General features: G+C 42.7%; 1 protein-coding gene and 1 pseudogene across 1 annotated transcript in view; both read right to left on the bottom strand.

Annotated features, from left to right (window-relative positions):
• Positions 1–12574: 12574 nt before the first annotated feature.
• Positions 12575–12692, bottom strand: LOC124546157 (annotated as a pseudogene).
• A 3156-nt stretch (positions 12693–15848) lies between these two features.
• The window catches only part of LOC124545848 (tachykinin-like peptides receptor 99D), a 367394-nt gene continuing 356574 nt past the window's right edge, over positions 15849–26668 (bottom strand). Inside the window, exons 4-5 of the mRNA XM_047124805.1 lie at positions 23180–23280; positions 15849–15966 (exon numbers count right to left, since the gene is read on the bottom strand). Of these exons, the coding sequence (XP_046980761.1) occupies positions 15849–15966; positions 23180–23280 (219 nt within the window). The remainder of the gene's footprint in view (positions 15967–23179; positions 23281–26668) is intronic.

Genomic DNA, 26668 nt, shown 5'->3' with positions numbered 1-26668 from the left:
TTGTTCAGGCTTTTGACTGATGGCCATATTAATGTGACTGGACACACTACTCTTAGGTTACACTATTGGCAACGAATCTCTGGAAAGAGTAACTGCCATAAGATATGTAGGAGTAGCCATCCAGAGGCACCTGATGTGGGATGACCACATAAAACAAACGGCGGAAAAAGCAGATGCCAGACTGAGAATCAGTGGGAGAATCTCAAGGAAACAGCAAGTGGCTTATAAAACACTCGACCGGCCGATTCTTGAGTCTTGTTGATCGGTTTCAGGCTCTTAACAAATCTGACTAGTAGAGGAGATGAAGGACATCCAACGAAGAGTAGAGCGTTTCGTCACAGTTGGTCGTGAGAGCGTTACACAGATGGTCAACAAACTCCAGTGACAGAAGATAGAAGAGAGTCGGTATGTACCACTAAGACGTTTGCAACTGTAATTATGAGAGAGTACGTTTCGAGAGGAGTCGGACAACACAATACTTCCTCCCACACGTATCTCGAGAAATGAGCACAACGAGAAAACTAGAGATAATCATTCTTTCCATGCGCCATTCGTGAATGAAACAGGAAGGAGGGGAAAAGATAGAGGTAGCATTAGTACTCTCCAAAACACACCGTTTGGTGGCTTTTGGAGTACAGGTGCACTGTCTTACAGAAGGCACCGTCAGTATTGGAAGGGAAAGTTTGCGTGCTTCGATGATGTCGAGAGCTGCGTCGGCAGCAGCGTAGCTACCAGTAAGTCACCCAAGCTGGAGAGGTCTCGACACAGGAGTCAGACAGAGTGTGTCACACAACATAGGCTAAGGACAGATCTAGAGGGGCAGCGAAACCAGCTTCCCTAGGACGGACAATCCCGATGGAAAACATATCAAAAGGGAAGGAAGATCCCTTAAGAACGGGCTATCTATCTGGGAGGAGATACTCAGATTTAAAACGCAGTCCCCCAGGGTGGGCTTTGTAAGACAGGCTGGTTACCCAACCGTATATAAAAAAAACTACAACTCATAAGTTTCTAACGAATAAGACGAATAGTCCTCTAAGACTACGGCAAGGTCACCATAAAGCAAAATACGTTGATATTACGACATTCAATGTGAAAGGTACATGGCACATAAGAGGGGGTTTTAGTACAAAGAAATCAGAGTTCATAGAAACACCGAAACAACGAAGTATTATCGTAATAAGAGGAACAAAGGAGAAATAAAGGAGAAACTGAAAGGAATAAATATTTGGAGAATTACACACTAATTTACAGAGGTGTCGTACAAACTTAACGAGCAGTGAGTGGAGTACGTATTTTTATAGATGAAAAATGCAAAAAGATAGTTTTTTACAACTATATAAATGGGAGGATAGTGCTACATAAATTATTCCAAGATTTTTCTGTTTTTTATTGACACTTTATTTATTCATTTAATGTCTATAACGACGAGCTGGTTTTGGTAATTTTGCCAATTTCAAGTGATTCTGCAATGATGGTACAACTGTTCTTAAAAATATACTATAAATGTTGCTTACGTCTCTAGCATAATATAGAAATATATGGCTTACTTTTATGTTAAAAGTTACTTGTTTTACGTCTCATATGTTATGACGAATGTTACATATTTGATACCCGAGAGTCTTTTTGAATTTCTCTCATTGCTATCGGTCATTTTAATAGTAGCATTTGTGTAGCACTTATGTACGTCAGGCAGTTTTCTCTAGTGATGCTTACATATTTTTAAAATGAATTTTATCTATGGAAAATCAGCTATATTAAGTACATTACAAAGCTAGTATAATTTTTCGTTTCTCGTACAAAGTTATTTGTCTTGAGTATTCTACGTTCTTTTATGTGTCGTGAAGAAAATTTACCCTTTTTCTTTTAGTATGTCAATGAAGTTTTGTAGATACTTTGTATGCTTTAGATCTGTTTGCTTATTTAGAATTTCGTTTGGGCACGCGTTTGTATGGGCGTAAATCTCCACTTCTTCCAGCATTTTAGTTGCATGTTCTTATGGTACCTTACGTAGAATTTTTACTACATTTTCTATTTCTTTCTGCTTTGTGTTTTCTGTTTTGAAGGCGCGTGTAAAATGTATACTGATTGTTGTGACAGTCCCGCTTGTGTTCCTTCACCCTTATTCTGACATTTGTACCTGTTTGTCCAATGTAGGGTCTGCTGCAGTCCTCACAAGAGTTTTTGTAAATTCTTGGATTTGAGAAGTTGGGATTTTTGCTCTTTTCCTGATTGTATTCTTTTTCAAATTATTATTGGTACGAAATGCTAGTTTCATTTTCGTCTTTTCGAACAGATCAATGTATGGCGCTCTGACGGAAGTTGGTTTATTTGTGATTCGTTCCTCTCTGTTTAGCGTTATTTCTCTATGCGTGTCATGTAATTTTGGCCGTGTGTACCGTTGTGGGTACGAAATCTTTCTTCTGTGCTATGAATTTCAATGTTTTTAGTTCTTTTTGTATTGCAATGGACTCTATATGTGACGATGTTCACGCTCCTTATAAACGAGGTTGTAATTCATATTTTTACTCGGCTAATTTAGGTTAAAAAAAAAGGTGGAATTTGTTGCGGGATATCGCGGAAAGTACCTGCTTCAGCACCTTTAGTTTCATGAAGTTCCGGTAGGTGGCGGCTCTATGCGTAGCCTTCAAGATGGGTTCTGTAACTGAGGTGCATTCCAAGTAGAGAGCTGTCACTGAGATTCTTTTCGCGGAAAACCGGAGCACTGCAGATATTCATAGGCAATTACAGAAAGTCTACGGAGATGTTGTAGTAAACAGAAGCTCGGTGAGCTGTTGGGCGAGGCTTCCGTCATTACAAGGTCGCTCAAACCTGTCCGGCCTCCCGCATGCTTGTCGGCCGGACACAACTGTGACTGCTGCAGTGCTGAAACGTGAGGACACCCTCATTCGAGGTGGCTGGAGGATCACAATGAAACATCTCGCTGCTCAACTGGGCGTCTCTGTTGGTAGTGCTGACACACTCTTCCACTCTTTGGGGTACTCAAAGGTGTGTGCCCGCTGTGTTTCTCACCACCTACTAGACAACAAAAACGAGCAACGAAGGACCATCTGTGCGAAACAGCTTTCGCGTTACGAGGCTGAATGTGACAATTTTTTGTCGAACATCATCAGAGAGGACGAAACATGGGTTCATCACTTTCAACGTGAAACAAAACAGCAATCTATGGAGTGGTGCCACACCACCTCTCCTCCGAAGAAAAAGGTCAAAGCCGCACACTCAATCGGTAAAGCCACGACTACGGTCATTTGAGACTCTGAAGGGGTTATTGTGTTTGATGCTCTTCCTGTTGGCGCAACGATCAACAACGAAGTGTTTTGTGCTGTCTTCAGAAAAGGGAAGAAGCGTCTTCAGCGTGTTAGTTGCCACAAAAATGCAAACGAACTTCTCCTTCTCCAAGACAACGCAAGGCCACTCGCTGTAGCCATGATCTTCCATCTTCCGACTTACATTTATTTGGCCTAATGAAGGAGGCACTCCGCGGGAATGAGTAAGTGGATGATGGGGAGGTTACTGATACGGCAAGACGTTGGCTCCGACGTGCTCCAGGAGAGTGATACCAACGGGCATACAGACCCTCCCAGTAAGATGGCGTAAGGCCGACGCATTGAATGGAGATTGTGTTGGAAAACAGGATTTTGTAGCCAAAAGAGTGGGGAATAATATGTTGTAATGAAAACCCGAAGAAAACAAACCTGCTTTCAGAAAAAAATGTGTTGAATTAGGTCTTGAATGACCCTCGTAACCCACCGTGGTGGTAACAACACTGAACACGAGCCACGCTAATGACCCATGGTCACCATCCCGCTTATTTTAACGCTAATTATTTACATACCCGCTGATGGTGTGCACGTGTACGAAGTTTACTGACATCCGATTGCGTCTTCTGCGTGCTTCACAGTTGTTGTCAGGCTGTGTGCTACAGTACGTTACAGATGGCTTCTAACAAACTGATACCAGGACAGAGATTTTAAAGGATATAATTTTCCGCTTATTGTTGTTAAAGACCGTATTTTGCTACTACAATGTCAACATTATGCCACTGTCAGGCATAAATGGTTCAAATGGGTCTGAGCATTGTGGGACTTAACATCTGAGGTCATCAGTCCCCTAGAACTTAGAAGTACTTAAACTTAACTAACGTAAGGACATCACACACATCCCTGTCCCAGGCAAGATTCCAACCTGCGACAGTAGCGGTCGCGCGGTTCCAGCCTGAAGCGCCTAGAACCGCTCGGCCACACGTTAGGCATAAATATTGGAAATTTGTGATAAGGTCTTATGGGACCAAACTGTTGAGGTCATCGGCACCTAAGCCTACACACTACTTAATGTAACTTAAACTAACTTACGCTATGGACAACAAACACAACCATGCCCGAGGGAGGACTCGAAGCTCCGACGGAGGGAGCCGCACGGACCGTGACAAGGCTCTTAGACCACGCGGCTATCCCGCGTGGCTGCATAAATATTCAATATCGCGACATGGCACAGATACATGTTATAAGTAACAGCATTCTTGTACATATAACATTTATCTTGGGTCCTAACATGGCTTGCAATGTTTATGCCTCACGATTGCGTAATGCTGACACTATAGTAACAGAATAAAATACTCAACAGTCGTTAGTGTTCGTTAAATGAAATGGAAAATGTCCTTTAAACAATTCGTACAATTTGCGGGACAGTATTAGAAGTACAATGGCACAAAGTTTCTTAGTTATCACCAAACTAAACAAACTGAAGACGATGTTGGGATGCCCTTAGACAGCCACCTTTTTTGGCGAGGGTTTTCTTCCCTTAGCGCGCCTCACGCAACTTCAGTGAAAGGCCCTACTAAAGAATTCGATCTGCGAGACAAAGGATTCGTGTCACTCACTCAGATGCGTGAACATGTCGACAGTAACACACGGACGGAAAAAAATCGCAGTAGCAAAAAGCAGATGTGTGGCATAAACGTAGATTGGTAGGCGTGTATCTACGTCTGAAAGATGATGTCTATTCACATTTCGCACCAGTCGTCTAACAGTGGCGCTACTGGTGCCACTATGAGGATGCAAATCAGGTTTCCTTTAAATACACGCTGTAGTTGTCGTGAACTTTAGTTACATTTGGGATTGGACGTTGTGAGTTGATGTCAGTCAAGAATGCCTTTAAGACGAAAAAGACGTCATTATCAACACTTTCCTGAGTTCGTATAGTGGTTACTTTTGCAATGTTGTAGAAGAAGTTGGCAGGAATGTAGCCAACGTACATGAATGCTAGCAGCGGTGGTCACAAGAAGACAGCCTCAAGATGACCGGTACCCAATCGGTTACATGGCGTTATCGAGTGGGAAGTCCATCGCGTTCAGTGTATGGCTATGGCGCATTATAATGCATCTGCAGCAGCAATTTGAGCAGCAGCCGGCACCACAGTGACACAAAGAAGTGTTACAAATCGGTTATTGCACAGACAGCTCCGCGTAGCGGACATTCCGCTAACGCTAAATCACCACCATTTGCTACTTAGTGGTGTCAAGAGGGAGTACACTTTAAAGCGGGATAGAAGTATGCTGTTTCTTGATGAAAGAAGGTTCTGCGTCGGTGCCAGTGATCGCCATGTGTTGGTTAGGAGGGGACCAGGTTGAGGACCTGCAACCGAACAGTCTGAGTATTTTCCAACAAGATAACACTCGCCCAATACCGCTATTGTAGCCCAACATGCCCTACAGATGGTTGATATGTTACCTTTGCCTGCTCGATCACCGTCTCCAATCGAGCACATATGGGACGTCACTTTAGTGACATCCACGAACAGCATTAACCGTCCCTGCACTGACCGACCAAGTGCAACAGGCATGATACTCCATCGCACAAACTGACATCCGGCACTTGTACAACACGAAGCATAAACGTTTGCATGCTTGCATTCAACATTCTTTCGCTTACACAGGTTATTAATGTACCAGTATTTCACATATGCAATAGCTTATCTCGCGCTTGCATTAACCTGTGGTCTTGCATGGAAATCAGTCAAATGTGTTACGTAGACTCTCTTTTATTTACTGTTTGGCGTTGCGATTCTTTTCCGTCAGTGTTTTACAAAACACTAGTGAGGAAATCTTTAGTTGTGAGATTTGTCACTGTTAGGTGTCATGAGATACATTTCACTTTTAGACCTGATTGAGGAATTTAAACTACTGCTTGGTTGTCACTCGGTACTTTGATTTTGAGTAGGACGCGAGTCTGTTAGAACTACAGCCAGCAGGCAGCTGGCCTGGTCCTACTTGGGCGAACAGCAGGTGCTTTCTTTGCACGCACAATAAGCCAGTGCCCATTTTCCACCTGCCTACTGCTACGTACAGCACTTCAGTACCGGTACACCGTTAGGTATCCTCGGAGCACTGCGTGGTAATAAAAAGCTATAAAGTACCCGTCTTAAAATCTGTCTCTCAATGTTGCTTTTGCCTCAATGTAATAATGGAAACCCAGGAGAAGCGCTACTGGTATTTACAGTAGTAATATGTGCATATGATCGTTTTACTTTTTAGGGTTCCGTACCTCAGTCGCTATAAACGGAGCCGTTATAAGATCACTCTGTTGTCCGTCTGTCTATCTGACTGTTAAGAACTCTTTTTCTCATGAAGGGGTAGATGTATCAAGTTCAAATTTATGTCTACGGTCTTATGGAGGTATAAAAGACATGAGATTCTAAGTCAGTGCAATCAAAAGACACGGCCATTTATTTCACATCAGTCATCAGAACCTATGGCGTACTTCCTGTTGACCTGGAATCATGAAATTTGGTAAGAAGCAAGGTTTCACAGTACACGTAAAGGATAAAATCCGGAAATTCTTAATTTGTAATTACGTCACACGAAAAAAATATTTTTTTTATTTGTTATCCGACTGTCTGTCTGTCCGTCTGTTAACACTCTTTTTCTCAAGAACGAATTGCTGTTGTTGTGGTCTTGAGCACAGAGATTGGTTTGATGCAGCTTTCCATCTCTAACCTATGCAAGACTCTTCACCTCAGACTAACTACTGCAACCTACATCCTTCTGAATCTGCTTAATGTATTCATCTCTTGGTCTCCCTCTACGATTTTTACCGTACACGCTTCCCTTCAATACTAAATTTGTGATCCCGTGATGCCTCAAAACATGTCCTAGCAACCGATCCTTTCTTCTAGTCAAGTTGCGCCACAAATTCCTCTTCTCCCTAACTCAGTTCAGTACCTCCTCAATAGTTACGTGATCTACCAACCTAATCTTCAGCATTCTTCTGTAGCACTATGTTTCGAAAACTTCTATTCTTTGCTTGTCTAAACTATTTATAGTCCATGTTTCTCTTCCATACATAGCTACACTCCGTAAAAATACTTTCAGTAAGGGCTTCCTGAAGCTTAAATCTATACTCGATGTTAAATTCCTCTTCGTCAATAACGCTTTCCTTGCTATGGACAGTCTATGTTTTGTATCCTCTCTACTTCGACCATCATCAGTTATTTTCCTTCCCAGAGAGCAAAACTCATTTGCTACGTTAAGTGTCTCATTTCCTAACCTAATTCCCTCAGCATCACCTGATTTAATTTGACTACATTCCATTATCCTCGTTTTACTTTTGTTGACGTTCATCCAGGTGGATATATCAAATTGAAATTTGTCACATACCAAAGTCTACAGTCTCTTGTCAGGGTAAAAAATGTAAGCTTTTACGTCAAAGCAATAAAAGATGATATTATGTCATATATTGTGGTTCAGTCGTTTCACTGTGTTGTCCGTCTATCAGTCTACCCGATTGTTAAAAATCCTTTTTCTCAGGGACGGTTAGATAAATCAAGCTGAATTTTATGTCGCATACTGCGGTCTATAGTCCTTTGGTGCTGTAAAGAAGTTAAGCTTCTAAGTCAGCGCAATCAAATGATACGGCCATTTATGTCAAGTATTTTGATTCTTGCAAACTCGCTGCCCAAAACCTATAGGGAACTCCCCGCTGGTCTAGAATCATGAAATTTGGCAAGACGAAAGGCTTCACACTACAATAAAAGATTAAATTCGGGAATTGTAAATCTGTTACTATATTAGATGAAATGAAAAAATTGTCATTTGTTATCAGACTGTCGATTAAGACCTCTTTTTTCAGGAACGAGTAAACGTATCAACTTCAGATTTATACCGCGTAGTAAAGTATACGATCCCTTGACGGTGCAAAAATTTTAAGTTTCTAAGTCAATGGAATCAAAAGATATGGTCGTTTATGTCACGTATTCTGATAGTCGCAAATTCACCCATCAAAACCTATGTTGTACATCCCCGTTGACCTGGAGCCATGAAATTTGGCAAGAAGCAAAATTTCACAATATAAGTAAAGGAATAAATCTGAAAATTGTTAACTTGTAATTATATGACAAGAAAAAAATATTTTTTTTCATTCGTTATCCGATAGTCTGCTTGTCTGCCTGTGAAGAACTTTTTTCTCAGGAATTATCATAGCAAATGCGAAATTACACAAAAAATTTGAGCTTAAAATTAAAACATTCTCGAAAATATTGGTATTCTTCGGTCCAACATCGTGCCAGAATCGACAGCGATAACAGGCAAAACTCGTCGAGATTTTCGATTCCCGTGATGGATGAATTGTCTATACACATAATTAAGTTTGTACGGAGCACTCAGATAGCGAGTCATATTTATATCTATAAATTAAAAAAAGTTTTAAAAAAACTGTGGTGCATGGTGTGGGTTCCTGCAGTCATGTCCTAGTTCATGAAGCACGGGCAACGTATGAGTGGCCAAGTAAGTGGTCCTGACAGTCGGGATACCAGTTACTTTGGAATAAGGCTGGGCATCTCGGACATATTCTGAGTAGTGGTCACCTTTGTGCTCAGACGGCAAAGACTATCAAATCCACCGGTTAGTCCCTCAGCCGTTAGGGGTAAAACTCAATGGGACCCGGGGCAAGTAAGGCTAGCAACCTGCTTCCCTGGTACTTTAAATATGATGCTGGCAACAATCAGAGCAAAATGCCTCGGACCTTTGGAGGTGACGGAGTCTCACCTCCAATTGACAAACCAGGGACTCCTAAGATACGACTCGGTAAACGAATGGTAACGAGATGGGGAGCTATTAATATCAATGGGGGCTACTCTGGGAAGAAGGTAGAGCTGGCAGTGGTTGCAAGTAAGATGAGGTTGGACGTTTTAGCTGTTAGTGACATTCGTGTAAGGGGTGAGAAAGAAGAGGAAGTGGGAGAATACAAGGTCTACCTGTCAGGAGTCAAAACAGGAATAGCACAATGGGGTGTAGGGCTTTACATCAGGAAAGAAATGGAACCCAGCGTAGTTGCAATGAGGTTTGTAAACGAACAACTGATGTGGATGCATTTGACAGTGTCTAGCAAGAAAATTTGGATTGTGTCAGTATATTCGCATTCTGAAGGGACAGATCAAGATAAGATGGATAGTTTTTATGAAGCACTCAATGATGTAGTTGTTAGAGTAAAGGACAAGGACAGTGTTCTGCTCATGGGTGATTTTAATGCCAGGATTGGAAATCGAACAGAAGGATATGAAAAGGTTATGGCCAAATTTGGAGAAGATATGGAGGCCAACAGCAACGGGAAATAACTCTTGTATTTCGGTGCCAGTATGGGCTTAGTAACTACAGACTCCTTTTTCAAACATAAGAACATTCACCGGTATACTTGGGAAGGCAGGGGAACCAGATCTGTCATTGACTATATAATAACAGATCAGGAATTCAGGAAGGCTGTGAGGGACACACGTGTATTCAGGGGATTCTTTGATGACACTGATCACTATTTAATCTGCAGTGAAATTGGTATTGTGAGGCCGAAAGTGCATGAGGTCAGGTCCATATGTAGGAGGATAACAGTGGAGAAACTTTAGGATAAGGAAATCAAGCACAAGTACATAACAGTGATCTCAGAAAGGTACCAGTTAGTTGAATGTAGTCAATTACAGTCATTGGAAAAGGAATGGACAAGGTACAGGGACACAGAACTAGAAGAGGCTAAAGAATGTCTTGGAACAGTAGTGTGTAAAGGTAGGATGAAGCAAACAGCTTGGTGGAATGACACAGTCAAGGCAGCCTGTAAAAGAAAAAAGAAGGCGTATCAAAAATGGCTACATACTAGAACTCAGGTAGACAGAGAAAGTTATGTTGAAGAAAGAAACAAAGCCAAACAGATAATTGCAGCAATCTTGGGAAGACTTTGGAAACAGGTTGGAGACTTTGGGTCAAGCTGCTGGAAAACCATTCTGGAGTGTACTTAGCAGTCCTCGAAAGGGAGGTAAGAAGGAAATGAAAAGTATTTTGGACAGGTCGGGAAAATTGTTGGTGAATCCTGTTGATGACTTGGGCAGATGGAGGGAATATTTTGAAGAGTTGCTCAATGTAGGTGAAAATACGATCAGTAATGTTTCAGATTTCTATGTACAATGGGATAGGAATGATGATGGAAATAGGATCACATTTGAGGAAGTGGAGAAAATGGTCAATAGATTGCAGTGCAATAAAGCAGCTGGGGTGGATGAAATTATGTCGGAACTCATCAAATACAGTGGAATGTCAGGTCTTAAATGGCTACACAGGATAATTGAAATGGCGTGGGAGTCGGGACAGGTTCCATCAGACTGGACGAAAGCAGCAATCACACCAATCTTTAAACATGGAAACAGAAAAGATTGTAATAACTATAGAGGTATGTCTTTAATCAGCGTTGTGGGTAAAATCTTCTCAGGTATTGGTGAAAGGAAAGTGCAAGTATTAGTTGAGGACAAATTGGATGAAAATCAGTGTGGGTTTAGGCCTCTTAGAGGTTGTCAGGACCAGATCTTTAGCTTACGGCAAATAATGGAGAAGTGTTACGAGTGGAACAGGGAATTGTATCTATGCTTTATAGATCTAGAAAAGGCATATGACCGGATTTCTAGGAGGAAGTTATTGTCTGTGGTACGAGATTATGGAATAGGAGGCAAACTTTTGCAAGCAATTAAAGGTCTTTACATAGATAGTCCGGCAGCAGTTAGAGTTGACGGTAAATTGAGTTCATGGTTCAGATTAGTTTCAGGGGTAAGGCAAGGCTGCAACCTGTTTCCGCTGTTGTTCATATTATTTATGGATCATATGTTGAAAACAATAGACTGGCTGGGTGAGATTAAGATATTTAACACAAAATAAGCAGTCTCGCATATGCGGATGACTTAGTTGTGATGGCAGATTCGATTGAAAGTTTGCAAAGTAATATTTCAGAGCTAGATCAGAAATGTAAGGACTATGGTATGAAGATTAGCATCTCCAAAATGAAAGTAATGTCAGCGGGAAAGAGATATAAACGGATTGAGTGCGAAATAGAAGGAACAAAGTTAGAACAGGTGGACGGTTTCAAGTACATATGCATATTCTCACAGGATGGCAACATAGTGAAAGAACTGGAAGCGAGGTATAGCAAAGTTTATGCAGTGAGCGCTCAGCTACGATCTACTCTCTTGTGCAAGAAGGAAGTCAGTACCAAGACTAAGTTATCTGTGCACCGTTCAATCTTTCGACCAACTTTGTTGCATGGGAGCGAAAGCTGGGTGGATTCAGGTTACCTTATCAATAAGGTTGAGGTTACGGATATGAAAGTAGATAGGATGATTGCAAGTACTAGTAGATGGGAACAATGGCAGGAGGGTGTCCACAATGAGGAAACCAAAGAAAAACTGTGAATGAACTCTATAGATGTAGCAGTCAGGGCGAAGAGGCTTAGATGGTGGGGTCATGTTATACGCATGGGAGAAGCAAGGTTACCCAAGAGACTTATGGGTTCAGCAGTAGAGGGTAGGAGGAGTCGGGGTAGACCAAGGAGAAGGTACCTGGATTCGGTTAAGAATGCTTTTGAAGTAATAGGCTTAACATCAGAAGAGGCACCAATGTTAGCACTGAATAGGGGATCATGGAGGAATTTTATAAGGGGGACTATGCTCCAGACTGAGCGCTGAAAGACATAATCAGTCTTAAATGGTGATGATGATGATGATTTAAAAAAACTGTGTGCTGCCTCTTAAAAGCTCATGTGTTAAAACTGTTCTGAGATTAATCTTTTACAATGTTTGTTGTTTTTTAAATACTCACGTGTTAAACTGTTTAGTTACTTAAAAAATTGTTTGCAAGGGCCTTAAGAGATTCTTTTTGCCGTGTTAACTGTAATTCATCTTGATTGTAACTATTTGGTTTTAAATTTTACCCTCTGTGTGTTTTAGAATACCTAATCTACGCTGAATGAAGGGTCAAGCGATGACTGGGCTAAATTCAAGCTGGTCACCTCATGCCAATGCCTGATTAATCAGCAAACTGACCTAAACCCCTTCCGAACAGGTCTGGGAAGGCCCAACGGTATCGACCGGCCGCCGTGTCAGACCACAGGCGTCACTGGATGCGGATATGGAGGGGCATGTGGTCAGCACACCGCTCTCCCGGCCGTATGTCAGTTTACGAGACCGGAGCCGCTACTTCTCAATCAAGTAGCTCCTCAGTTTGCGCCGCAAGGGCTGAGTGAACCCCGCTTGCCAACAGCGCTCGGCAGACCGGATGGGCACCCATCCAAGTGCTAGCCCAGCCCGACAGCGTTTAACTTCGGTGATCCGACGGGAACCGGTGTTACCACTACGGCAAGGCCGTTGGCTGATTAATCACCAGATATACCTATTTCCGCTCCCTACATTAGGACTTAAGGCAACGGCCTTGCCGCAGTGGATACGCCGGTTCCCGTGAGATCACCGAAGTTAAGCGCTTTTGGGCGTGGCCGGCACTTGGATGGGTGACTATCCACCCGACTTGCACTGTTACCATTTTTTCGGGGTGCACTCAGCCTCGTGATGCCAATTGAGGAGCTACTTGACCGAATAGTAGCGGCTTCGGTCAAGAATACCATCATAACGACCAGGAGAGCTGTGTGCTGACCCCACGCCCCTCCTATCCGCATCCTCCTCTGAGGGTGACACTGCGGTCGGATGGTCCCGGTAGGCCACTCGTGGCCTGAAGACTGAGTACATTAGGATTTACCGTAATACTGATAGTCTTCATTTTCAAAATTTTATTAATATTGATTCTCTCACAGTTTACCGTATTCAAAGTTATATGTATCAAACTTTAAAACATTTTTTAAAAGTTAATGTTGTTTAAATGCCAATAAGTGAATAAATGTTGTAACCTCTTATTTTGGTTTTAGCTCTGTTGTGTCCGCCTGGTAGTCGATTCCACCGCACACCAGGCAGGCCGTGCGGGTAGCCGCGCTACCAGGAAGACGTGCGTAAACTGCTCTCATAAACACAGAGATAATTTCCTTGTATGGCCTGGGCTGTTTACAACGGGGTTACACGTTGCCTTCACAGTTCCCAGGGCGCCAACCTCACCGAAAGGCAGCGTTTCTGTCGCAGCAGAGATCACAGTCGGCAGGGCACTGCTTTGCCACATACTCTTGCAGCACCAATCGGATATCCATCTGCTCCGACTATTTAGGCCATCGCCGTACCGTGTGAAGTCAGTCATGCCCTGCGCCTCAGGTAGGCTGTCCGAGCAGTTCCGTCCGGTGCATCAGCCGTTCATTTGCAGCGCTACAAGTTGGCAGTACCAGGAGTTTCGTCCGACGCCTGTAGACCTGGCCAAGACCGTCTTGACCTGCACCAGCAATACCGCAGCCATCACACACCGGCATCAACGGCCCAGTAACGCTCCAGCTGCCACTACTCTCGGACTTCTTCGTGTACGTGCATCACAGACAACGTCACAGGTGAGGCACAGGGTGTTCCACACAAAACCGGTAGGCCTCACGCTCGATATTCAACTAGTAGATAATAGTAGCGTTGAAAAAAAAAGTATAGTTATCCGTTTGTAAGAGATGTTGGAAGTGGTGGCCATAAGCATCCATACATCGCAGACATCCTATGGTGACGTTATCAGTAACATGCTGTAATTCTGAAGGCGTGATGTTGTTAGTTTCTCTAGTAATGTTCCGTTTAAGACCATCTGTTGTACAAGGACAGCATTCGCTTTGCTTTTTAGTGTGCTCCATAAATAAAAATTGCACGATGTTAAGTCCGGGTACCTTGGGGCCAAAGGCATTTACTGACAAGATGTCTTCAGGCAACGCGTTGGTGATGTGTGCCATACTTTGGTTGGATGTGAGAGCGTTTGCTCCATCTTGTTGGAAAGCTACATACAAATTGTCTGCATCTGTTAACTGTGCATAGAAAGAGTCAAAGATCTCTAGATACCTGGCATTGTTTAAGGTGTAATTGAAAAAAATATGGAGCCAATAACGCGCATGCCGGACAATGCACACCAAACACATATCTTCTCTGAGTGGAGAGATACTACATGCATAATATGGGGGTTGTCCTGCGACCAATATCTGAAATTCTGGGAATTTACATAACCTAACAAATGAAACCCAGTGTCATTTGACATGAAGTAAAGCAAGGGGTTGGAGTAACAGTAACTGACGTTAACAGCCAGCTAGAATAATGAACTCTTTCTTGCTGAACCTTAAATTTCGACCCCTGCACCAAACTCACACGACAGACTATTAATTTCATATCTTTTAGTACACGATGACACGATGTACGAGTTACACCAACCTGCTCAGAAAACCTGCTCACCGACTTGCGGCGACTTCTTGTAAAATATATGCAAATTCTCTCCCTAGTTTCAGGGGCCCTGGCTTTCGGTCGTATATTTCTCTGCACGTTTTGAACGGATTCTACAGCCTTCCACATCAAGTAATGTCTTGAATAGTGTTGATCATGGGGAGTCTCCTATCAGGATACATTTCCTGATGGAGCCTGTCTTTATGTAACAATATCAATTCACTGTCCTAGTGCCAACTGTCCCATTTATGTAATAACTCAACAAGACGAGCTCCTCACAACAATTGACGCACGAAAACAGAGCTGAACTCAACTTTCCGATAAAATGCAATGAAGCCAACATTCGAAACAGTGTTGCCACTTTACAAGCAATACGACTAGAAACGATTAACCGGTTCTTGAGGTTTACCGGTTTTATGTGGAACTCCCATTATTTCTGTTGTATCTAGCTGCGTGGATATTCACCCAAAGACAATATAAGTGAGTTTCGTTTTCTAAATAAAGTTATTCTTTTAAAGTGCCTTCGATCACTCCTCAGGACGAGCATGCTTTAAGCACCTTATCATTCCCAGATCAATGTTACCTGCCATTTCAACACAATTTAACTACAAGAAGAGAGCGATTGATAGGACGTATCCGAAGGTAACAATAATTCCTCGATTTGATAAAGGAACAGAATGTGAGGGGTAATAATAGTCGAGGGAGTCCAAGGCTTGTATTCAATAAGTAGGTGGAAGTGGGATGCAGATTGCAGCAGTTATTCCAAAACGAAAAAGCTTGCACAGGGTAGATTAGCATGGAGAACAGCATGAAGCCAGTCTTCGGACTGAAGACTACAACAATTAAATAGACAGTCACAACTTTTGATTTACAATGGTTTATTTATATAAAATCAGCGTGTAGGACCAACTATATATGCAGAAATATAGCAACTTCTGTTATTATCTAATATCTCTATTCTTCCTATGCTTATTTCATCAGCATTTGTGCCAGTCAGTTGCAACCTGATGATGGCCTAAGCCGAATACTGGTTCACAAAAGAAGTCACTGTGGAGCTTAAGAAAGTAACTTTTTCATTTTGCGATAGTTATCATGTTCTTTCAAGTATCGGTAGCAAATTCAATTCACGTTATACTTTTGTGATTTCAGTGAATATATTTAGAGAAATAATTTAAGTAGACACACTTTAAATTTTATGTCTGTAAACAAATACGACTTACATTGTAAATTCCGTAGATAAACGGGTTGTAGCAGCTGTTGCTCATGGCCAACCAGTCGCAACAAAACCAAATGATGTTGATGTAGTGATATCTGAAAAATGAGAAATTTTGGTTTATCACGACATAAGAAACTACAAGTTAAAATAAGACAGTGTTCTACAACAAGTAAGCCTACAAACATTTTTAGCTTTTATAGATTCTCTGAAAATAACTGAAATAGTAACAGAAAATAATAGCTGGATAGTAACGAAAATATTCTCTATTTGAGCGAAATAATGCAGGTAATGAAAGACCTGTCCAAGAAATCGAAGATGATGATAAACATGTATCAAACAATAACTGCTGCTGTTTTAATAAATGAAATAGTGTTACAAGGGCATATAAGGGTATATACTCAATATCTGTAATAATGATATTAATTGGATTTGGGTTACTTATCTACACAAAGATATTATAATATCAAAACCAGTATAACAGCAAATCCATAACGTAAAATAAGGATAAAAATAAAAGAAATCACTGAGGATGCAGTAACAATTCTGAGTATGTTTGGGTCCATACGGGGAAACAGTGTTTTGCATAACAGGTGGATCTTACATCCAGTAATCAAAAACAGCATTTTACATATTGCACATAATACTGAAATAAAATTATGATTCACAAAGTGTACTTTGGCACTTCTGTGTCAAACAATTTGTGTTTGATTTTCGAAAAACTAGCCTCGTGGGCTAACGATTTGGTGTAAATTAAAACCACTTGGGGCATTATGATTTTGGAACAAGTATTATATGTCATTTATTTGGTACGTCTGACTGGGTGCATTTGGAAATATTTACGGCAACATTCACAACGCACTGAAAAGTAATAGCAGACGGTAAGAAGGGTATATTTTTATACCATAATGACTCCCCCAACGCTTCTTCTTGGGAACGAATGCCGTGTGGCTATAACACGTATTTATCAAAGACAAAGAATAATTTCTGGGAAGAACTGGTCGTTACATCGTAAAGGGAGCTCTGCGCTAAGTGGTACTTGTGGAGTCAATCCGATATAGACAACAGTACACGGTACCACGTGAGTGCGGGAAAATTTACAATGGCCAAACTATTCGTACCGTCAACGACAGGTGTATTGAACATCATCACCATACGCGATTGTTTCAACCAGATAAATCTGCGGTGGCTGAGGATTGCCTTACAGAGGGACACAGGATGCTGTACAATGAGACACAAGTAGCTGCAAATGCTTCGCGGTACTGAGATTGTGTTTTAAAAGAATCTGCCGAAATTAGAAAAATGGCTCTGAGCACTATGGGACTTAACATCTGAGGTCATGAGTCCCCTAGAACTTAGAACTACTTAAACCTAACTAACCTAAGGACATCACACACATCCATGCCCGAGGCAGGATTCGAACCTGCGACCGTAGCGGTCACGCGGTTCCAGACGGAAGCGCCTAGAACCGCTCGGCCACAATGGCCGGCTGTCGAAATTAGACTAGCAGATAATATCATTAATCGTGATAAAGGATACCCGCTAAGTAAAATGTGGAGTCCTGTTTTATCAGACATGAAGAAACAACGGTATCTGAATCGGCCGGCTATGAATAATCATTTGTAACAATGTATCGTTTTCAACAGTATTCACCGCCGGAGGCGCTGCATCTCTCTTTGCGCTAGGGGGCAGCAGGAATGATTGAGCGCATGCGCACTGTAATTAGCGCATGTGTAATTGTACTTCCGATGTACATAAAGGTGCAGTCATTTGCGAGTGAAATCAGTTATCGGCGAGAGCAGCGTAGCTTTTCTCATCTGATGATGGCGGTCATGTGGATCTCTGAAATATTGTGTTCAGATGACAGTTTGATCCGGCTGGAAACCCGAGAAGAATTTAAAACACTACGTGGAAGGTGACGCGCGACGGCCCTCGTTAATATTAAACTTTAACGCAGCATGTAGAAAAGATATAAGACGACCTAGGAAGTCACCAACAGACTGTCTGTGTGGATGAAGTGCTTTCTACTGAGTTACGGTGCACTAGAACACTGTTTTGAGTAAGCGTAAGAAACACTGCAACCTCGAACGGAACATTGCGCCATGCGAGTGTGTCCATCGAAAACTGTGGACTAGGGGTCTGGAATTATGGTTTCATTTAGGTAAACTAGATGTAACTCCTAAAAGTATTTCTAGCAATGAAAATAGCTGTACTTAAAATGTGGTGACACCATACAAAAAATAAACATGTGTAACAATATAATTTATGTCTTCTAATGCCCTCACGTATGCATGAAAGATATCAAAGAAAAAAGATGTCTCAGCTGTTCCCAACGTGATTTATGATGTATTTGAGGACAGGTGTCGAAAAACGTATTGTATATGGAAAAAATATGAAGAGAAACAGGATATTGTATCAACTGTAAAAAGGTACTGCGATTTTGTAATATCTAAAGTTATGTGAGCTGCGTTCAGTAAGTAATGCAACACATTTTTTTCTGAAAGCAGGTTGGTTTTGTTCAGGATTCCAATGACTATAAAATTCCCCACGCCTTTGGCTACAAAAGCCTATTTTGCAACAGAATCTACATGGAATACGATGGCCTTACGCCACGCCATCTTATTGGGAGGGCCTGTATGCCCGCCTCGACATGACTGGCTTTTTGTGTTGTCCTCATCGTTTCATCATCATTCATGAAAGTAAGGAGATTGGACTGAGCAAAGGTTGGGAATTTGTACAGGCGCTGATAACCGCGCAGTTGAGCGCCCCACAAACCAAACATCATCATCATCATCATCATCATGTATGTCCGCTTGGTACCACTCAACTGGTCGACGTCGGAGCCAATATCTTGCTCCATCAATGACCTCTCCATTATCCAAGTACTGCTTAGCGCGTTGTGCAAACTTCATTGGGCCAAACAGCTGGAAGCTGGAAGGTGTGACATGCGGGCTGTAGGGTGAATGAGGAAGGAGTCCAATGAAGTGCTGTGAGCTCCTCTCAGCCGCGTAGACTTGAGCGAGGCCTTGCGTTACCACGGAGAAGGAGAATTTCGTTTGCATTTTTATGACGACGAACACACTGAAGTCGTTTCTTCAACTTCCTGAGGGTAGCACAATACACTTCAGCGTTTATCGTTGGACAGGACGGAGGACGCCGTACAGACCGTCGCCGTGACTTTACTGGCTGAAGATGCGGCTTTGAGCTTTTTCTTCGGAGGAGATTGCCGTTTTGTTTCCGGTTCGAAGTGATGGACCCATTTTTCATCACCGTGACGATGTTCGACAAAAGATTCTCACGATCAGCCTTGTATCGCGCAAATAATTCCACACATATGGTCCTTCGTTGCTCTTTATGGTCTGCAGCTAGGCGAAGAGAAACCCAGTTGGCAAGCACCTTTGAGTACCGCAACTGGTGGACGTGTGTGCCAGCACCACCGACACAGACGTCCAGTAGTCGTGCAACGAGGTGTGTGTGTGTGATCCGTTGGTCACCTCAACTGAGAGTGTCCACACGTTCCAACATTGCAGGAGTCACAGCTGTGTGCGACCAGTCGGCACGCGGGAGATCGGACAGGTTTGCGTGACCTTGTTGTGATGATGACAGGCGCTTCACCCAACGATTAACCGTGCTTCTGTTCACGGCAAGATCCCCATAGAAATTCTGGAATCGCGTATCTATCTGCGATGCTCTTGTTTTGAGTCGAAAGAAACTCAGTGACAGCTCTCTCTTGGAACGCACCTCCGCCACAGATGTCATTTTTAAGGCTACGTGTTGCGCCGCCACCTATCGGAACTTCATAAAACGACAGAGGCTGGAGCGGAATATTCCACGATGTTTCACAACAAATTCAACATTTTTTCAACCGAATTTGGCTAAGAAAAAATATATGCTGCATTACGTATTGAACTTCCCTCCTACTTATCTATGAATTATAGACATGCAAAATATTGTGCTGACTGTTACGTATTCCTGAACACCCAGTTTTGTTTATTTAGTGGTTAAATTTCAGATATGTGCATAATGACAATAGTAATATTTTGAAGAAGCCACCCTGTATTAACTGTCATCAAATTTTACGAATAAACAACAAACCTAGAGTTTGTGTTGTTTCATTTTTTTAATCAAAGAATAAAATCGTATGTCATTGTATATGGAATAAGACAACCACCTAAATGTGAGACATACTACATAAAATTTATATAGAATGTTCTGTTTTAAGCCTCAATGATTAGTGTACATGATTACTGTAAGTGTCCTAACTGTTCATGTCTTCCTTACTTCTGGTAGACAGGGCTGAAGAGAGATACGTTAAGTGGCAAGGTAAGCACATGACACCACCAGCACCAACACGAAAAACAATGCTGACAATGAAATATGAGAATTGTTCCTTTGTTTGGAGCAATTATCAGTTTAAATTCGACCTACAGAGGTAATCAGCTCTGAAATATTTAATGCGAATTAAAACCTCGGAACACTTTCTTAACGGTACTTATGCTCTGCTAAAAGAATTGAGGAAAGCTAGAATGATATTTCCACATTCTCTGTCAGGGTACTTTTATTTACATGACGGGTTTAGAGATTTTTAAATTCTATAATGTTTCGTCTGTAGCCAAAAATCGGACATCGATCTGATAACAGTGCAGCTGGTCGTGCTTGTTGTATGTTACTACCATTTACACAAGTTCATACACGGGAAAGAATTGTACCTCTATCCTTTCATTGAAGTACAACAAATTGTTACCAAGATTTGAGAATTACATGTCAAATGTCACATAGGAAAGTGATGGTTAATAGACCTAGTTGCGTTGCCTAAAACTAATACGTGACTCTTTTCGCTATCTAATTTTAAATGAAACGTTGCTTCGAAAGAAAAGCAGTTCATCAATTTACTTCGTCTACTGAGTTCGTAAGTAACACACTTCCTTAGAATGGCTAGACCCAGCTATCCTCGTCCTAGCAGTTAAATTTAGTTCCCCTTTCACACTGAAGGTAGCCATTGCTATATCGAATTTCCTAATTAACGTATCGCGCTATAAAAGTACACGATAATCTTGATAATTATTTAAGTATTAATATAGCCCACCAACGGGTTATTTATTAAAACTAATGATACTGATTTGACCACTGGTTTCGTTTGCAATTACGCGCACGCTTCACGAATGAATCGATTAAGCACTCACTGTTATCCTATCATTCGATTAGAAACTTTCAAACTGATAGTTCATCAACATGCGCAAACTGTTCACACACTCAAAGAAAGAAAGGAAGGTAGGAAGGAAGAAAGAAAGAAAGAAAGGAAGGATAAAAAGATAAAACCGCTACACCATGAAGAAATCATCCGAATGAGATGAAAATCGGTAGACATGATGTATATGTAGAGACAGACTACTCACTATGATTGCAGAGAATCTGGATGATTTATTCAAGAGAAAAAGTACAAAATTGTTAAGGTTTTCATGGCCATTTGTTGACCAACTCCCTGTTGGTTTCTGTCTGTATTTCTTCGCCCGGAGTTTGTTTGATATTTTTCTGACGTTTCGCCAGCATGAGTGGCTGGTATTGTCAAAGCTTCACCCTCCGTTGCTGGTGGTGGACTGGAGTCGAGTTCGTGGCCGCAGACTATATGTATCTGGCGCACCATCGTCCAAGGGCTTTCTGTGGTCATATTCGGTGCGGTTCACTTCTTGCTACTTGCAACGGTCCCTCGCTGCACAACGGGAATTCAGGATCCGTTCGCTCTGAGGCTTTCTTCTTTCTCATGTTTGTATATTGCCGTCGCTTCTCTAAACAAGCGAGTGTGGTAGTTCTTCTCTACAGCCAGAACATCCGTGCCGGAAGTCAGAAAAAACAACAGAAAAAGCTTCATAAATTGAGCACGCCAATAACGCGTTAGTCCACCTGTGACCCTCATGCAACCAGGTATTCGGGATGGTATTGATTGATAGAGTTGTTGGACTTCCTTCTGAGTCATATCGTGCCAAATTCTCTCCAATTGACACGTTGGATCGACAAAATTCCGAGCTGGTTGGAGGGCCCTGCCCATAGTGCTCCAGACGTTCTCAGTTAGGGGGAGATCAGACCTTGCTGGCCAAGGTAGGGCTTGGCAAGCACGAAGACAAGCAGTAGAAACTCTCACCGTGTGCGAGTGGACATTACTTTCCTAAAATGTAAAGTCAAAATGGCTTGCCATGAAGGACCCCAAGACGGGGCGTAGAAGATCGTCGACGTACCGCTGTGCTGCAAAGATGGCGCGGATGACAACCAAAGGGGTCTAACTACGAAAACAATAGGCACCTCAGGCCATCACTCCTCGCTTCGGGCCGTATGGAAGGCGACCATTAGGCTGGTATGCCACCGCAGTCGTGTCTGGTCCCTGTGACTCAATTCGAAGCGGTAGTCATACCTGAAGGTAATTCTACTGCAGTGAATGAGTTTCCAGGCCGAAGACATATTTAGAGACGTCCCAGATGGCGATGGGATACCAATATGACTGTAGCCCGCCATACTGCCCAACAACCAGGATTGGCATTTTGGGATGCCATTTCATTGCATAGTCCGACCTCTCCGTTTGTCACCTGCGGCACTGTTACAGCACAGTGGTACATGACGATATTCTACGATCCGTTCTGTTGACCTTCATGGCAAGACATTCTAGGCTTACATTCCTGCAAGATAAGGCCGCCCGGATACGGCGAGAGTTTGTGCTGCTTGTCTTCGACCTTGGCCAGCAAGGACGCTGGATCTCTGCCCAACATTTGGAGTATTATGAGAAAGGCCTTCCAACCAGTTCGTTATTTTGGCGATCTAACGCTCCAATTGGATCTAATTTCGCACGATATCCCTCAGGCGAATGTTCAACAACTCTATCAATCAATGCGAATAACTGCTTCCCCTCCACCCCTCTCAGCTTGGCACACTAAACGGTGACTATTTCACTTAGGTCTTAAATTGGCACTCTATACGACTGCTCCACAGGAAACCTGAACAACGACTGCCCTTGTCCCGCATAAAGGGGTGCGAACAGTAGCGATGGGTGAGTGGTACGACTGACTACGTCGTACTACTGTTGATAGCCGTACCGCTTACATGTATCTTTGATCACGGTTTCGCCGAAAGTGGACAATGCCCCAGCGAGTGGATTCTTTTTTCGACTACTTCCACTGAGAGTGCGAGTTATACTCATGTTTCTTCTTATTCTGCTAGAGCTAGTGTGATCAATTTTACAAAAATGTATTATTTGGTTTGGGTACGTCGAATGATATTGAAACAAGGGAGGTGTAGACGGCCACTGTGTAGGCGTGTACTCACTCGTTGATGTATGGGAAGACGTCTTGGAGGACGTTGTAAGTCTGCAGTGGCAGCCAGCAGACTGCGAACAGCGTCACCACGATTACCAGCATCTTGATCACCTGCACAATGGAGAGCACAGCACATCTACAATCATATTACATTAATAACTCTACTGTTGGACACCAGTAGACTCTGTATGTTTAATGCCAAGTGATTAAGATTTCATTTCGGGGTTGTCAGTAGACCAAAATCATTATTAATACGTTAGTCAGGGCACATTACGTTCATATTGTAAAACTGTATCATGACTGAAACTGTGGACTTCTTAAGTCTTGACACACAGCTCGCATCAAAAATGTTCAAATGTGTGTGAAATCTTATGGGACTTAACTGCTAAGGTCATCAGTCCCTAAGCTTACACACTACTTAACCTAAATTATCCAAAGGACAAACACACACACCCATGCCCGAGGGAGGACTCGAACCTCCGACGGGACCAGCCGCACAGTCCATGACTGCAGCGCCTCAGACCGCTCGGCTAATCCCGCGCGGTACAGCTCGCATCAAAAGTAACTAGATTACATACTGAAATATAGCCGTAGGGATCTACATGAAGAAGTGGCAGACTTGAAAATTATATTTCTTTCGAAAATTGATCAGCAGTTGAATTCATTTATCAACTACAACATATCAGAGATTTTTACTTTCTGAATTGTTGACATCAGTATTTGATGTATAAATGTAGCTCTGCAGTCATACAGCTGTAATTTAAAAATATACCGCAACGTTGCGTCTATCGGTTGAAGGCTGGTTAATCAATCACGAGAAAAATTTGACGCAAGTAGAGAAAATAATGTAAATATCGGAACAGTCATGATCAATATTGCACTTAAGTAGATTCAGTACACTATAAACACACAACTTCCAGTATAATGGATACATAAAATTTGGGACGTGCACCAGCAAAATATGAGCACCCATTCTGGGTTTGGGCAGAACTATGGAAACACCGCGAGAAGTGAATGTTCGTACATAAATAGAGACCCTAGTCAAGCCTGAAGGTTGCGCTGTTGTACTTGACCACGAGAGGTACCTGTGCAATGTCCTCAACACATTACAAGTGTAAGTCGTGGTCAGAACGATGTTCTGTATAGTTATGAATACATTATGTCGAATCGAACAGATTTTGTGTGTGGGCACTCTTGGTACTCGTATGGATTGTGATTCTGTAACCAAGGTAGTTAGAGTGTTTGGAATTTCTAGCGGATCAGTACGCTGATTTACACCGCACACAGGGAAAGTAATAGAGGAATGTAATTTGTTCGGAAGAGTCTTGTTCCACAGTGCTTCCTGCTTCTGGGCGAGTTTACGTCTCAAGAATGAAACACGGCGAGGGCTCTTTGATGATTTGTGCAGCCATATCGTGTTATTCCATGGGCCTGATGGTTACTCTTCACGATTATGTAACCATTTCTGCTGATCGAGTCCACTCCTTCGTACAATGTTTGTTCCTCAAGGGTGATGCTGTGTTCCAAGAAGGCTGTTCAGACTTCTCGCAATATCTGGGACTGGTTTTGCGAGCACGAGGGTGAATAGTCGCTTCTCCCCGGGCCACTGCAATCACAAGCTCTCAGTATCTGTGGTCTGTTTTGGAGGGAGATGTGTGTGGTCGCTATCCACCCCCATAATCGTATCTGAAACTTCACTATATTGCTGGAAGAATGATATAAGATTCCCTTGAAAACCTTGCAGAACATGTATTTATCCGTTGCGGGACGACTGGAAGTTGTTTTGAATGCTCACGGTTTGCGACCCCGTATCAGCCATGGCAATGTGTTGTATTTTGGTGTTTCGATGTTTTTGTCCACCCAGTATCGTTATGGGCTTCAAATGCACCTGGTCGCTGCGCGAATGCGTATTATAAACGGCAGGACACGAGGGATTAAAAACTGATGCACATACGGTTTATTATATCTTAATATAATATCGGTTTGTTGGCATCTGCAAATATTGCTGAATTAAAGCTCCACGTCCGCAGCTCGTGGTCTAGTGCTAGCGTTGCTGCCTCTGGATCATGGGGTCCCAGGTTCGATTCCCGGCTGGGTCGGCGATTTTCTCTGCTCGGGGACTTGGTGTTTGTGTTGTACGCATCATTTCATCATCATTCGTGAAAATAGCTGTATAAAGAATGGAAATTTGTACGAGCGCTGACAACCGCGATGTTGAGCGCCGCCGGCCAGAGTGGCCGAGTGCTTTTAGGCGCTACAGTCTGGAACCGAGCGACCGCAACGGTCGCAGGTTCGAATCCTGCCTCGGGCATGGATGTGTGTGATGTCCTTAGGTTAGTTGGGTTTAAGTAGTTCTAAGTTCTAGGGGACTGATGACCTCATAAGTTAAGTCCCATAGTGCTCAGATCCATTAGATTTGTTGAGCGCCGTACAAACCAAATATCATCATCATCATCACAAAGATCCATCTTCAGGATTCACACTTTTAAATGTGGTGGCTCTACTGTGGCCGTACGTGGGGAAGGTATTACTATTAAAAGAACGGTTTTGCGGCACCGGCCTCAGGAAGGAAGTCAAAATCAGCCATGGAATGTGCAGGCTAGATATCTACGTAGTTCTGGAGATTGACGCTTCAGTAACGTTTGTGCAGTGCACTACCGGTGGACGGGATTGCTAAATACGGTGGCACCAAGCAGAGTGTCCACAACAGACTACAAGACGGGAACCGAACTCCAGTCGTAAATGTGGTGTCACCGCCAGACACCACACTTGCTAGGTGGTAGCCTTTAAATCGACCGCTGTCCGTTAGTATACGTCGTACCCGCGTGTCACCACTATCAGTGATTGCAGACCGAGCGCCGCCACACGGCAGGTCCAGAGAGACTCCCTAGCACTCGCCCCAGTTGTACAGCCGACTTTGCTAGCGATGGTTCACTGTATACATACGCCTTCAGTTACGTCATTTGCTACGACCTAGCAAGGCGCCATATTCAGTTACTATTGATATTGATATTGTGAATCAAGTACCGTCAAGAGCGACATTCATCATTAATGGATTAAAGTTAAGTATCAAACTAATTACGTCCGCTTTCTGAACTATCATTCCTTCTCATGCTCCAGACCTCACGTCAGTATAGTTCTTCCCTCCTCACGCCAGCCTGTGTGAGCTGAAACGCGTGCATTTCGGCCTCCTCTCGTAACACGTTGTTGGCTCTTCTGCCAACACAACAGCTGGATCGAAAATGTGAACTACTAGTTCAGCCATTAGCAGTGTTTCATTAATGCCATACATTGGACCGGTACAGCCTCTGCACAATTCATCAGTCATATGTGTGGTATAGCTGCTACAGCGTCATCGAGCAGCGTTATCAGCTGGGTTAAGGCTGGTCTATCAGCAGTCAACGAAGTGGATTCACTGGTAACCATATCGTGGTAATCTTCGAGAGTCCTGGGTTCAACTTGAGGCGTCCCCATGTTTCTACCAACTGCCTAGTGTTTC

This window comes from Schistocerca americana, chromosome 8 (genome assembly GCF_021461395.2).
Source record: "Schistocerca americana isolate TAMUIC-IGC-003095 chromosome 8, iqSchAmer2.1, whole genome shotgun sequence".
NCBI classification, from domain to species: domain Eukaryota; kingdom Metazoa; phylum Arthropoda; class Insecta; order Orthoptera; family Acrididae; genus Schistocerca; species Schistocerca americana.
The sequence above is the reverse complement of the archived record's forward strand: the minus strand, read 5'-3'. Positions and strand labels throughout refer to the sequence as shown.